Source organism: Rhinatrema bivittatum, chromosome 2 (assembly GCF_901001135.1).
Source record: "Rhinatrema bivittatum chromosome 2, aRhiBiv1.1, whole genome shotgun sequence".
Taxonomy (NCBI): Eukaryota; Metazoa; Chordata; class Amphibia; order Gymnophiona; family Rhinatrematidae; genus Rhinatrema; species Rhinatrema bivittatum.
Window position 1 is genome coordinate 145405078 of NC_042616.1, and position 13916 is coordinate 145418993.

The window sequence follows — 13916 nt, forward strand, 5'->3', positions numbered from 1 at the left end:
TTTGGAACGTGGACACGCTTTGAAAACTGGTGTAACTATGTATATACTTGCCAACTTTTTTATGTGCAATGTTTCAAAATTACCCTTTTGGAGCTTAATTTTCAAAGCCATTTACATGCATAGAACATGATTTTCTATGTGTAAATTGGCTGTTAGAAAATAGCCCGGACTAAAGCTTAAAAAAGTATACTATAACCAGGTTATACATGTACTTTTATGCTAAATGAAGAGAAGCATTCTGGGGGGAGAGAGGTCTCATGTGCATATTTTTTTTATTTTAAAAAGTATGCACTTAAGATAACCTGTACACGTTATGCCCTCCAAAGAGCAGGTGTAACTTTATGTGAGTTATTCTTGCACGAACTAGACCAATTATACATGCATTTTCAAAGCAAATGTGTGTGCATTAAAAAGTGAATTTTCAAAAGGTTGCAGGTAGAAAAATGATCATTGATGCACATAAATAGCAAATACTTGCATATATACTATTTTAGAAACCTCAAACATACATTTGTAACTAAGAGTTCACTAGTAAATGCGTGTGTGTAAAATGCAGCCAGACCAGGGACGTTCTGGGGCAGGACCAACATTTACGTCTGTAAGATACTATGTTATAAGAAATTTACACATGTTAATTTGGCAGCTTACTCACATATACTTATACCTACTCTTTTATCTGGCGTAAGTGATAGTAAAAACCTTTAATGTGAAATACTGACTGGATGGGCAGTCTGGATGAACTGGGGGCAGTTGAGGCTGAAAAGCTAGGAGGGTCTCTGCCTACAGATGGACTGGCAAACTCTTAGATGAACTAATAAAGTAATTTCATGTTGGAAATCTGCCAATCTGCACATGTAAAAGCCAAATAAAAAGGGGTAAAATGCGTGTAAATTACACATGTAAAATCTCGCCACATACAAGGGATAATTTCAAAAAGGATAATTGAAAGGGTAATTTTGTAAATGTGCACCCCAAATTTTCAAAGCAACCTGGGAGAAAAACTTTAAAAGACCTGCACGCGTGCCTATATATGCATATATAGGTCTTTTAAAGTTTTTCTCCCAGGTTACTTTGAAAATTGGGATGAAAATTTGGGCTGCACATTTACAAAATTACCCTTTCAGAGTCTAAATGCACTTTGAGCAGAGGTCCGAAAGCTGCATTTTCACATAAGACATAATAGCTTCTGTTGCCAGAAGAACATATTTTTTGCACTGGAGCTCTGATGTTTCAATGTGCTCCGGGTTCCCATGTGTAAAGCTAGTAGCAGAAGCCAAGTAAGAAAGGCTTTGATAGATGGAAAGGTTAATTGATGAATAAACAGATTCTTTTTGTTAGTCTAGATGCTTATGTTTCAAAATCTGTTAATCTGTTGTTTGCCCTGTTTGCCAACAGCCTGTTATACTTTTCTTTCCTTCTGGTTCCTGTGGGATGATTGTTAGGAAGCAAAAAACAAATTTTCATGTAAAATGACAGGTACATGATAAGAATAAGAAGGTTTTAACCCAAAGTCAAGAACCCAAATGCTGTCACAAATATATACTGATAAACCCCATACCCAAACAAAACAAAACACAAAAAACAACTGGAGATATTTTTTATAAATCAGGAGGGCTGATTTGATGTTAACCAAACATATTTAAGGAATATGCATGGGGAGAATGCTACTAATTAATTTTGTTTGTTGGCTTACTTTTTTTTTTTAATACAAATAAGATATCACCCTGGGGAGCTCTCTGACCTGCTGCAAATTCCAACTGGAAGCCCACAAGATCCTCATATCATTCCAAGTTGCTCTTTCACTGCAATCCCTTGTATTGTAATAAACACATGGGGCAACTCAGTAATATCACCCATGCTTGGCCATTAAGTTTTATGTTAGGCAGAAAGCAAATACATACAAGTAACAAATGCTGCTTCAGCAAGGCAGTCAGAACATTTCTGCAAATAAGTCTGGAGGAAAAGAAGGTGCTACTGGTGTAAACCGCCTCATGGATATCAAAAAAACGGAGGATTTTAAAGGACATTTCCCATTAATTCAGAAAAACATATTGCAAGGGATGAGTTAATTAGAGCAGGGATCCTGACTGTTATAATCAATTAATGTGCAAATCTGGAAACATTTTTCACTAGAGGAAATCTATACACTTTAAAAAATGTGCACCCACAGCAAGAGAGAGTTTAAAGTTTCACTTATAATTTACATTTTCAAGAGGTTACCTCAGGTGTATGCTTTGCAACCTCTCTAATTAAAGTTGCAGTGTTTTTCTTGACATATTCATCAGCATCCTTTAGGCACGTGAGCACAATGGGGAAAATTTCTGCTTCAACCACCATTTCTGCCAAATCCACAGAGTGCTTTGCAATCTGGCTGAGCGCAGATAGTACCTGACGCTGTTAAACAGAGACGTCCGATTAACAAAAGGCACACAAACTTTTCTGCTGTATTTACTGCAGCATAATCTAAAAAAAAAAATCTGGTCTATAATTGTTCAAATTAAGCCGCCCCAGCAACCATTAATCACAGCTACAGTGATGCATGGGCTATGGTTCCACCACTGGTATATTATTGCCATCAGACCTCAAACAATACAGTACTCCTGTGAGTCCTGAAGTAAACTGGAGTTTTTGCAGGCTGTGAGAAATTGTTTTTATTGTACTAGCAAAAAACATTGTTGATATTTTATTATGTTCTATTATGGGGTAATTTTCAAAAGCCATGAATAAATGTAGCTACTATTGTAACAATTTTCAAAAGCCATTTACTCGAGTAAAATGCACTTACGTGAGTAAATGCTTTTTAAAATCAGTCCTTGTGTTTTTTAGTTGCGCTGTATTAATATATGTTAATATATAGTTTTTAGTTGTACAAACTACCTTGATTTTCTCCATCAAGGTAGTGAAGTTTAATAAACTTAACTAAACTATCCAAATTATTACAGCATATCTGACCTATTTGGTCTTGAAACCTCATGTAAAACAACATGATTGGAATATTTTTCTAATGGAGCAATTAAAAAAAGAATTCGCAGGCTTCATACACAAGCTAAAACTAAGTCAGTGCTCTTTATCGACTTTCTTTTCAAGTGTCCTGTGTGAGTGTGGGCCGATAAGAACTATGACAGTAAACCAGAAGAGGCACTAAAGACAGCCAGTTTTTAAATTTTTCAATAAATAAAATAAAAACCATTAAGAAAAGAATCTTCTTGCAAAGCATTAGGTTTACAGCAGAACTCTAATCATGCTGTATTTAAATCGTTTTCTTTGCCTGTCTAGCTAAAGAATAACAATGAGAAGGAACTGCAACAGAAATCAGTATTTCACAAATGCAATTTCTATCAAGTTCTAAAAATCATTTCGGTTAACAGAACTAAAAAATAAGATTTATTTTTCAAAACAAGATATAGTTCCTATAATGATTATATAAAAGTCTTTCACGAAACTACAGCTATGATAAAGTCAAACATTTGCAAACCTTTTAAATACGCTTTTATTTTAAATTGTACCTCTGTGTTCTTTATTTAGAACCTTATCTTTTCTTTGCTTAAACATTAATCCTGAATCATATGTATCAATGCCAGTTATACTATAGAGCAAAACATAGATATTTGTTCACTTTTCTGGGCTGTCTTGTTAAATCTCAGATGTTTATACCAAGAGCCATTTCCTTTACATCCAATGCATCTGCCAACATAGACTGAGTGAGAGGAAGAATAGAAAGCAGGGCTTTAAAACATCACAACTGTAAAAACTTGTGACTAAGAAAACTAGACCAATTTAGACTAAAGGGAATTAATGAATAATGCTTTCTTTTTTTTTTTTTCTACTACGCAATGTAAAAAAAAAAGGTTTAATTTATGATCATTCTTACTCCTTCCTTACGTGCACTTACATTTACAGAAATAAACGGATCTGCAACAAATACATAACCCTGTCTCATACAGTTCATTGATATAAATATGGTTAAATATTACCTTTAGTTTTTCATCAGGGTTCAGGATCATCTGTGCCAAGTGTGCAATAGCCCCAGCATCCACTACAGTCTGTGCTAACTCTGGAGAATGCTTTGAAATATCACTGAGGGTTGAAGCGGCAATCCTTTTCAGAGCAATTTCTGGCTCCTGGATACAGAGAACCAAGAGAGGAACAGCCCCTGCATCCACCACAGCCTGTGACAGTTCTGTGGGTCCAAGAAAAGTAATTAAGTGAGTATGGGTGACTGACCCCAGTGCAAGACATTTTTCACCCTGACAGATACAGCAAAGAAAAAAGGGGAGGGTGCACTTCACTGTCTCGACATCTGCATTTCAAATCAGCCCTCCTGGTTTCATAAACCATGCAGCCCAATCCTCTGCTGAAAAGAACACAGGTCAATAGATGGACCCCCATTTACATGCACACATTTGAGGTAGATTAAGCTGAAATGGTTTGTTATTCTGTTTAAAAAAAAAAAAAAAAGAGTAAGCAGATGTCAGCTGTTTAAGGCCTGACTATTCTGTGCTGATCAATAGGCATTGCATTTTCTGCATGGTTAACAACAACAGTGAAGCCAAAGTAACAACATTTCTTTCTTTAACAAACTACCTAATTAGAGAGCATTTTGTCCTATATATTTGTAAGCAAATGTTTTATGTTGATCATATGAGTTAGGAAAATAAAATAGAGCTTCCATTTGATATATTCAATTAAAAACTCACCGTCAGTGTTAAATTAGTACCCAACAAAATGTAATTTGTAAGAATATTTTGCATGAGATGTAAACATTACTCCATTCACATCACATTTCATGATATATATTTTTAGGATACCAAATAAAAAATTCATGATTCTGCAGTTCTGTCAAGAACTCAACTTCAGCACGCCTTTCTTAATTCGATCTTGCCTAAAGATACAGCTAATATGCAACTATTGCAACCGCAGTCAAAATCATTATTTGAAAAAATAATTCTATTTTTGGGAAATTAGAGAACTTGTAATTTATTGGGCACTTAATTCAGTAAAATGTTATGGTTTGTGAATGATACGATGAATAACAAAAGCTCAATAGCAGCTCAAGATATCTCCAGTCATTTTCAAAGATCTAGTTCTATTCTGAATAAGACTGGATACTGTATATTCATCCTTAGACTCAGACAGCTGACCTGCTTAACAGTGCCATGGCAACATATGACTATTGCATGTCAAGGGCCCAGCTCCAAACTGAAAAGCTGTTTCCTCAATCAGTGTCTACCATATTAAAAAAAGGTATAAATTTCAAACGTTTGCAGCAAGAATTGTTTTTTTTACTATGAATATGTAACAAATGAATGTTATGTGACCTTGGCTCTGACTTGTTAAAGGGTTTTCCCATAGGAACAAGATGGAGCAAACCTTTATGGAAACCAAGGGCATGTACAATGATCCAAATTAGGTGTACCTGTAAACACATTGACCATTTTATTTTATTTTCCCTCCAGTTCGTTACAAAAAGACTAATTGCAGCTCACTGACTAAAGAAATATCAAATAAAGAAGGCAATTTTCAAAAGGTATTATCGGGGTAAAACAATGTTATACTCCCAAAATTGCCTTTTGTAAAACTGAACAAAAAATAAAAGTAACTTTCACTAATGAAGCAAACAAGCTTTTAAATCACAAAGGCTGACTTATAGCAAAAGAAGAAAAAGACCTCAGACATAAAGACGGTAACTTTCAAACCGGTGCACAAGTGCATGCATGCATGCGTTACCTGCATCCCTGGGTGCAGACTATTTTAGAACTTGTGTGCATATATGCACACTTATTTTAAAATAGCCTGGTCGCATGCACATCTGCGCCAAATTTTAAGTGGGTGCACAAATCCCACTTCTACCAATAAATCAGGGAATTTTAATATTGTACCCCGCTTAGCGTGACTTTGTTATTATAGATGGGCTATAAGTATTTTAAATAAATAAAATAGAAAGGATGTGTGCTGACAATATTCCCAGTTTACCAGTTCATCCCCAGTTTGCTTGGTTAAGGGATAGGTCCTCCAAATCCCCCTAGTTTAATAGCCTTCACTCCCTCCAGTTAGCCCCGACCCTTAAAACCCTGATCTACCTAGATTTCTTTAATTTTTAACTGACACGGCCTTCACAGAGGAAGTAAAGTTACACAGCAGAAGACTTCAGCTGGTGCCGGGTCACGAAAGTATTTACGTGCACATCTCAGGTTCATGCTGCAGGAAATGCCCAGGCCCTGCCCATGCCATGCCTTTTCTGAAAACTGTCTAGATGTGCGCGCTGCGGAAGATATGCCCATATCTCGCCGGTTTCTTAAATCTGCTTGGTGCGCACGTGCACAACTTATTCACGCATTTCCCGATTGATGTGTTCGTCGGGCTTTTAAAATTCACTTTAAAGTATGCATGTAGCCAAACACTCAAAGCATACTAGCTTTTGCAATCATCGGTCAGAAAAAACTCCACCTCTTATAAGTTTATTAATAAAAAAACCAAAAACTCCTATTTCTTTAATGTACTCTCAATATGTATTTTTTTTATATGTTTAAGTTATTAAAGATAAAATGAAAACATACATTACATTTTTGATTTTGGAATCATTTCTTATATTCCTAAAAATCATACAAATGTGAGATGTGCACTTATCTTGGTTTATAATCAACAAATCTCCATTTGTGAAAAAAACAAGCTGAGCATAAACAAAACTGCCCGAAGTGAAGTAAGCCAGTGAGCCATTTGGAGTAAGTCAACATTGACCAGCGTTTCTCATTTTAGCTGCATCAGGGCTAGCAAAATTTACAATGAAGTCAATGATTTTGAACATGGAGCCATTGCTCCATTATCGGGATAAAACTGTGTTTTACAAAATTGCCCACCTGCTTTGCAGGTAAAATTACATATGTACAGCCTATTCACACAAGTTTACCCAGAGCGAGTGGAGGGATTTATACTTATGTACCTATGTTTGTATTTTTAAAAGTATGCGCATACATTTTCATGAAAAATTTCTGCACATATAACTAAATGAATTGTGTGAGTATAAATTATATACAATTCTGCTTTGAAACTGGTGTAATCTCTATGCATATTTTCCTAATTCAGGCAGGCTGTTACAAAATTACCCCCTTTATGAACAATAGCGATTGATTATTCATAATCAGGTAAATTTTAAAAGCGTTGCTCACGCAAAATCAGCCCCATCCTCGTGTATGTGGGTCGTGCGCAAGCAACGCAAAAGAAGCTGTGAAGTACGTGCGTACATCTTGAGTTTTAGGGATTTCAGCAAAGCAGGAGGGTTTAGAGTCAAGTGGCTGGCTTACAAGATGAAGAACCTGAGAGATCTTCAAGACTGCTGAATTACCATATAGACAGAGAGAGAGAAAGAGAGAATGAGACAAAATGACACCATGTATATCTATATCTATCTGTAAGAGGGGTACTTTCAGCTCAGGGTGGGTTTGAATCAAAAGAACCTTATCCAAACCTTTTTTAAACCCAGTTAAACTAACTGCCATAACCACATCCTCTGGCAATGAGGATGTGGTTATGAAGTGAAAAAGAATTTTCTTCAGTTTGTTTCAAATGAGCTATTTGCTAACTTTGTGGAGTGCCACCTAGTTCTTCTATTGTCAGAGAGTAAATAACAGATTTACATTTACCTGTTCAAGTCCTTCATTCTCTCCCCCATGGCCAGGGTGCAAGGGTCTGTAGCGCACCAATGTAACATCACAAACCCCCAAACCCACCCTGAGTTGAAAGTGCCCCTCTAACCGTGGTAGATATTTATAGTGTCATACTGTCTCTCCTACAGTCTCTCCTCTCTCTCTATGAAAAAACTGGTTTTCCCCTTATGTGAGCATACATGCGTAAAAGACGCTAAAGCTCTGGTGGCAATACACACAGGACTTTAACTCAAGCTACCTCTTAAGATATGATATAAACTTGTAGCGTATCTCCGTTTGCACGCTGATATGCACATTCTTTTTAAAATTAGCCAGAATATTCTTAATTCCCAAATCAACGATATCGTATTACTTAGTATTATATTGTAAAACATGTCAACCACACATATGGTTTTCCATGGTCATAACAACTATCTAGTATCGTATATATAAATGGATAAACCACAGAAAGGCTATATATTAAAAGGGGCTTCCATGGAGGAAGCTGCATACCAATCGTTCTAAGGAGCATCGCAGGATGAGAGAATAAGAGGCAGCTTCAAAGTCAACATTACAACTCCTGACAAGAGGCAAACAGTGCTGTTAGTAGAAAAATCTCCCAGTCTGATCTGTACACGTTGATTGCCATTCACTAAGAAGAAGAGGCATGCTGGAACATCCCCAAACAAAGAACTTTTTTTTATTTAAAAGTCTACATATTTAGAAAATATAAAAAAGGAAAAGAAGTTCAAGGTATCAACAAACTCCTTTCCTATCATTCATTTAATTTCATGGAGACTATATGGAAGCCTGTTATGAAGAAGAAACTGATGGAAGAATATTGTGTAATGTGCACAGCCACACTGGCATGGAGTTTCTACAGAAAACTTGGGTGCTACACATACACACATTGTTGCACGTCCTGGCCGCGGTGGTGCCACGACCGGGCCTGCTCACCTCGCACTCCCTTCCAACAGCTCCGGCTCCTTGTCTCTGGCTGCCGTGGCCAGCTCCTGCCATCCGCGGCGCTCCCAGGCGTCCCCAGGCACATCGGGGCCTTCCAACTCTCAGCGCTCCTCACGCAGGTGTTCGGTGTCCTCCTCAGCATCGGCCCCGCCCCTAGGCGGGCGCGCGCTCCCTTTTAAAGGGCTCAGCGTGGGAATCCGGTCCATGGCGCCTGGTGATGACATCACGTAGTTCCTGTATAAAAGGCAAGGCCCTGTCCCCAGAACCTGGCCTTGGCAATCGGGTCGACACTTCGATGTAGCTAGTTTGCTGTTCCTTGTTCCTTTGCCTAATCCAATCTCCTTGCCGTGTTCCCGTGTTCCTGTTCGTTCCAGTACTCCTGCGTTTCCGTGGTCCTCCTCGTGTTTCAGTGTCTTTCCTGATTCCTGCCTTCGTTCCTCCTCTTGTCGTACCTCCTCGGACTGATTCACAGTACTGACCTCTGCCTGCCTGACTATGTTGACCGCTGCCTGGAACCGACCACTGCCTGCCTACTGACCAAGTATGGACTGATCTTGGAACTGACCCTTGCTTTGGCTGATCATTCTCAGCCTGATACCCTGGCTTTGAACTTGGCCTACACTCAGATACTCTATTCGCTTCTGTGACAACCAGTCCAGCCTGCTCAGATGCTACCAGTGGCCTACCTCCAACTAGACCCATAGGCGCTGCCTATTTCACCTGGAAGATCTTCATCTCTCGTCTCCTTCCGGAGGTCTCCAGTGATCCAGATTCAGGTCTAGTGCGTCCATTCCTCATCGGCCACGTACCTTTGCTAGTGGTGGGCATACCTCTCCGCTACCTCTCTGGGAGACCCTCTGAGGCCCATCTAAGTCCAGGACATCCGGGTACCCAAGGGCTCAACCTGCGGAAACCCCGGATTGCTATTGGTGAAGCTCCAGCTAGCCTCTGTCTCCTAGTGTGCTCCACCTCCTGGTGGCAGACGCTCTCTGGGTCCGACCAGGCCAAGGGTCCACCTCCAGTGCAACAGGTTGCCACGGCATGGACTCAGCAGAGTCCTCTGCCTTGCAGGCCATTCCTGGTCTGGCGACATGTGTCCGGGAGCAGCAACAATTCATTGAAGCATTGGCCACCTCAGTTGAACAACTGCGTGGCCAACCCAGGGGCTCTGGCCCACAGCTCACCCCCTGTCTCGTCGCCCTCCCAGCTCCTCCCCGTTTCAATGGGGATCCTCGACTTGTCGAGGTTTTATTAATCAATGCTACATGCAGTTGTCACTGCAACCTACCCTCTTCCTGGATAAAGTGACAAAAATCACATTCATTCTCTCTTGTCTGGAGGAGAAGGCCCTGGCATGGGCCTCCCCGCTGTGGGAACGTTCCGATTCCCTTCTACAGCAACTTCCACAATTCATCTCAGCATTCTGACACACCTTTGAGGAACTAGGCAGACAGGCGGTCGTCGGCCACCATCTTCTAAACCTCCGCCAGGGATCACACACTCTCTCGGAATACACTGTGGAGTTCCGGACCCTGGAAACTGAGATGGGAAGGCTGTGCCTGTGAGCACAGAGGAGGGGAAGGTGACAAAAGAGATAGACAGAGTCATAGGGTGGGGAAAGGGCAGAGACAGAGTGGACACCGAAAAGGGGAGGGAAAGGAAGCTAAATATATGGGGAGAAAGAGAGGGGAGAAACACAGAGGGGGCATGGAGGGAAGGAGTGAGACGTAGAGGGAGAAGGAAAGTAAGAGACAAAAATGGCACAAAGGAGACAGAGGACACAGGAGAGAGGGAGAAAAAGAAAGAGGAAGGCACTGGGGAGGAGAGAGACAGGAGGGAAGAAGGCGGGAAAGAAAGAAGAGCATGAGGAGGGACAAGGGCACTAGATATAGGAGCACAGCACAAGAGAGGGGTGCAGAGAACATAAGAAGATGCCATACTGGGTCAGACCAAGAGTCCATCAAGCCCAGCATCCTGTTTCCAACAGTGGCCAATCCAGACCATAAGAACTTGGCAGTACCCAAAAATTAAGTCTATTCCATGTTACTGTTGCTAGTAAAAGCAGTGGCTATTTTCTAAGTCAACTTAATTAATAGCAGGTAATGGACTTCTCCTCCAAGAACTTATCCAATCCTTTTTTAAACACAGCTACTGTAACTGCACTAACCACATCCTCCTGCAACAAATTCCAGAGTTTAATTGGGCGCTGAGTGAAAAAGAACTTTCTCCGATTAGTTTTAAATTTGCCACATGCTAACTTCATGGAGTGCCCCCTAGTCTTTCTATTATCTGAAAGAGTAAATAAGTGATTCACATCTACCTGTTCTAAACCTCTCATGATTTTAAACACCTCTATCATATCCCCCCTCAGCTGTCTCTTCTCCAACTGAAAAGTCCTAACCTCTTTAGACTTTCCTCATAGGGGAGCTGTTCCATTCCCCTTATCATTTTGGTCGCCCTTCTCTGTACCTTCTCCATCGCAACTATATCTTTTTTGAGATGTGGTGACCTGAACTGTACACAGTATTCAAGGTGAAGTCTCACCATGGAGCGATACAGAGGCATTATGACATTTTCTGTTTTATTCATATTCTAATAATTCCCTACATTCTGTTTGCTTTTTTGACTGCCGCAGCACACTGAACAGATGATTTCAATGTGTTATCCACTATGACGCCTAGATCTCTGTTGCGTCCGTCGGTCTCAGACGGCTACGACCGCTCTGCCTTACCTCTTTTCTTGCCTTTTCTTCCTCCTTGGGCAAGATGGCTGCCTCCAGTGTCTAGTGCCAAGGGCCTCGGCATCTCCAGCGCGCGCACATCTCCTACTCTCAAATACACATCATGGCGGGAACCTCGGGGGCGTCCCCACCGCATGACGTCAGTACCTCTGGGTATTTAAAGCCTCCGCTTTGGTACCACCTTTGAGTTAGTAAGAACTTCGGTATAAGCTACTCTGACTGCTCTAAGCTGCACGCTTAGATGCTGCTCTACACTCCAAGGGCCTCGCTCCTTTAGAAGCTCTAGACACCCATTCCTCGGGGGTCTCTCGCTTCCAGCACCCTTCGGGGCCTCTACTAACTGAGACAACCGCTCCTCAGGGGTCTCTCTCTCTCTTATTCTTTTCAGGATCTCTGGCCTACTGGGTACTCGCTCCTCGAGGGCCTACCAGTCTACGAGTCCTGAACCACGGATCTTTGGTCCCACTATCTTAATACCAGGAAGACGCCTACACTCCTGTGAGTACGTCTATGATCCGGTTCTCCAACTCTACCCACCACGCTCGGCATTGCCCGCACCGCAGGTCCCCACTCTCTTGAACATCTGGGTGAGATTCTACATCTGAGACTGTTGAATGTATTGGCACCTCGTGGATCTCAGGGCCTTACCTTCCTGCTTCATACCATCTATCTACAGCAGTACAATAAAGCCTTCCATTCATTCCGTGTCTGCTATCTGAGTTTAGCCTATCGCTGTGGTTCCCCATGGAGCCCCTCCCCTTGGGCGGAGTCATCTCCACAGCGACCAATGGTCCACAATGCCACAAACACAACAATCTCTTTCTTGGGTGGTAGCTCCTAATATGGAACCTAACATTGTGTAACTATAGCATGGGTTATTTTTCTCTATATGCATCACCTTGCACTTATCCACATTAAATTTCATCTGCCATTTCGATGCCCAATTTTCCAGTCTCACAAGGTCTTCCTGCAATTTATCACAATCTGCTTGTGATTTAATTACTCTGAACAATTTTGTATTATCTGTAAATTTGAATACCTCACTCATATTTCTTTCCAGATCATTTATAAATATATTGAAAAGTACGGGTCCCAATACAGATCCCTGAGACACTCCACTGCCCACTCCCTTCCACTGAGAAAATTGTCCATTTAATCCTACTCTCTGTTTCCTGCCTTTTAGCCAGTTTGTAATCTACGAAAGGACATCGCCACCTATCCCATGACTTTTTACTTTTCCTAGAAGCCTCTCATGAGGAACTTTGTCAAATGCCTTCTGAAAATCCAAATACACTACATCTATTGGTTCACCTTTATCTACATGCTTATTAACTCCTTCAAAAAAGTGAAGCAGATTTGTGAGGCAAGACTTGCCCTTGGGTAAAGCCATGCTGACTTTGTTCCATTAAACTATGTCTTTCTATATGTTCTGTGATTTTTATATTTAGAACACTTTCCACTACTTTTCCTGACACTAAAGTCAGGCTAACCGGTCTGTGGTTTCCCGGATCGCCCCTGGAGCCCTTTTTAAATATTGGGGTTACATTAGCTTACATTATCCAGTCTTCAGGTACAATGGATGATTTTAATGATAGGTTACAGATTTTTACTAATAGGTCTGAAATTTCATTTTTTAGTTCCTTCAGAACCCTGGGGTGTATACCATCCGGTCCAGGTGATTTACTACTCTTCAGTTTGTCAATCAGGCCTACCACATCTTCTAGGTTCATCGTGATTTGGTTCAGTCCATCTGAATCATTACCCATGAAAACCTTCTCCGGTATGGGTACCTCCCCAATATCCTATTCAGTAAACACCGAAGCAAAGAAATCATTTAATCTTTCTGCGATGGCCTTATCTTCTCTAAGTGCCCCTTTAACCCCTCGATCATCTAACGGTCCAACTGACTCCCTCACAGGTTTTCTGCTTCAGATATATTTTTAAAAGTTTTTACTGTGAGTTTTTGCCTCTGTGGCCAACTTCTTTTCAAATTGTCTCTTAGCCTGTCTTATCAATGTCTTACATTTAACTTGCAAATGCTTATGCATTATCCTATTTTCTTCTTTTGGATCCTTCTTCCAATTTTTGAATGAAGAATTTTTGGCTAAAATAGCTTCTTTCACCTCCCCTTTTAACCATGCCGGTAATTGTTTTGCCTTCTTTCCACCTTTCTTTATGTGTGGAATACATCTGGACTGTGCTTCTAGGATGGTATTTTTTTTAACAATGACCACGCCTCTTGTAAAGTTTTTACCTTTGTAGCTGCCCCTTTCAGTTTTTTTCTAATTATTTTTCTCATTTTATCAGTTTCCCTTTTGAAAGTTTAGCACAAGAGCCATGGATTTGCTTACTGTCCCCCTTCCAGTCATTAATTCAAATTTGATCATATTATGATCACTATTGCTAAGCAGCCCCACCACCATTACCTCTCTCACCAAATCCTGTGCTCCACTGAGAATTAGATCTAAAATTGCTCCCTCTTGTTGGTTCCTGAACCAATTGCTCCATAAAACTGTCATTTATTCCATCCAGGAACTTTATCTCTCTAGCATGTACCGATGATACAT

At 40.6% G+C, this 13916-nt stretch overlaps 1 protein-coding gene across 1 annotated transcript in view; it reads right to left on the minus strand.

The window, feature by feature from the left end:
- Positions 1-13916, minus strand: part of SPAG6 (sperm associated antigen 6) — a 334049-nt gene that overhangs the window by 124093 nt on the left and 196040 nt on the right. Inside the window, exons 5-6 of the mRNA XM_029588711.1 lie at positions 3975-4180; positions 2221-2394 (exon numbers count right to left, since the gene is read on the minus strand). Coding sequence (XP_029444571.1) covers positions 2221-2394; positions 3975-4180 — 380 coding nt within the window. The remainder of the gene's footprint in view (positions 1-2220; positions 2395-3974; positions 4181-13916) is intronic.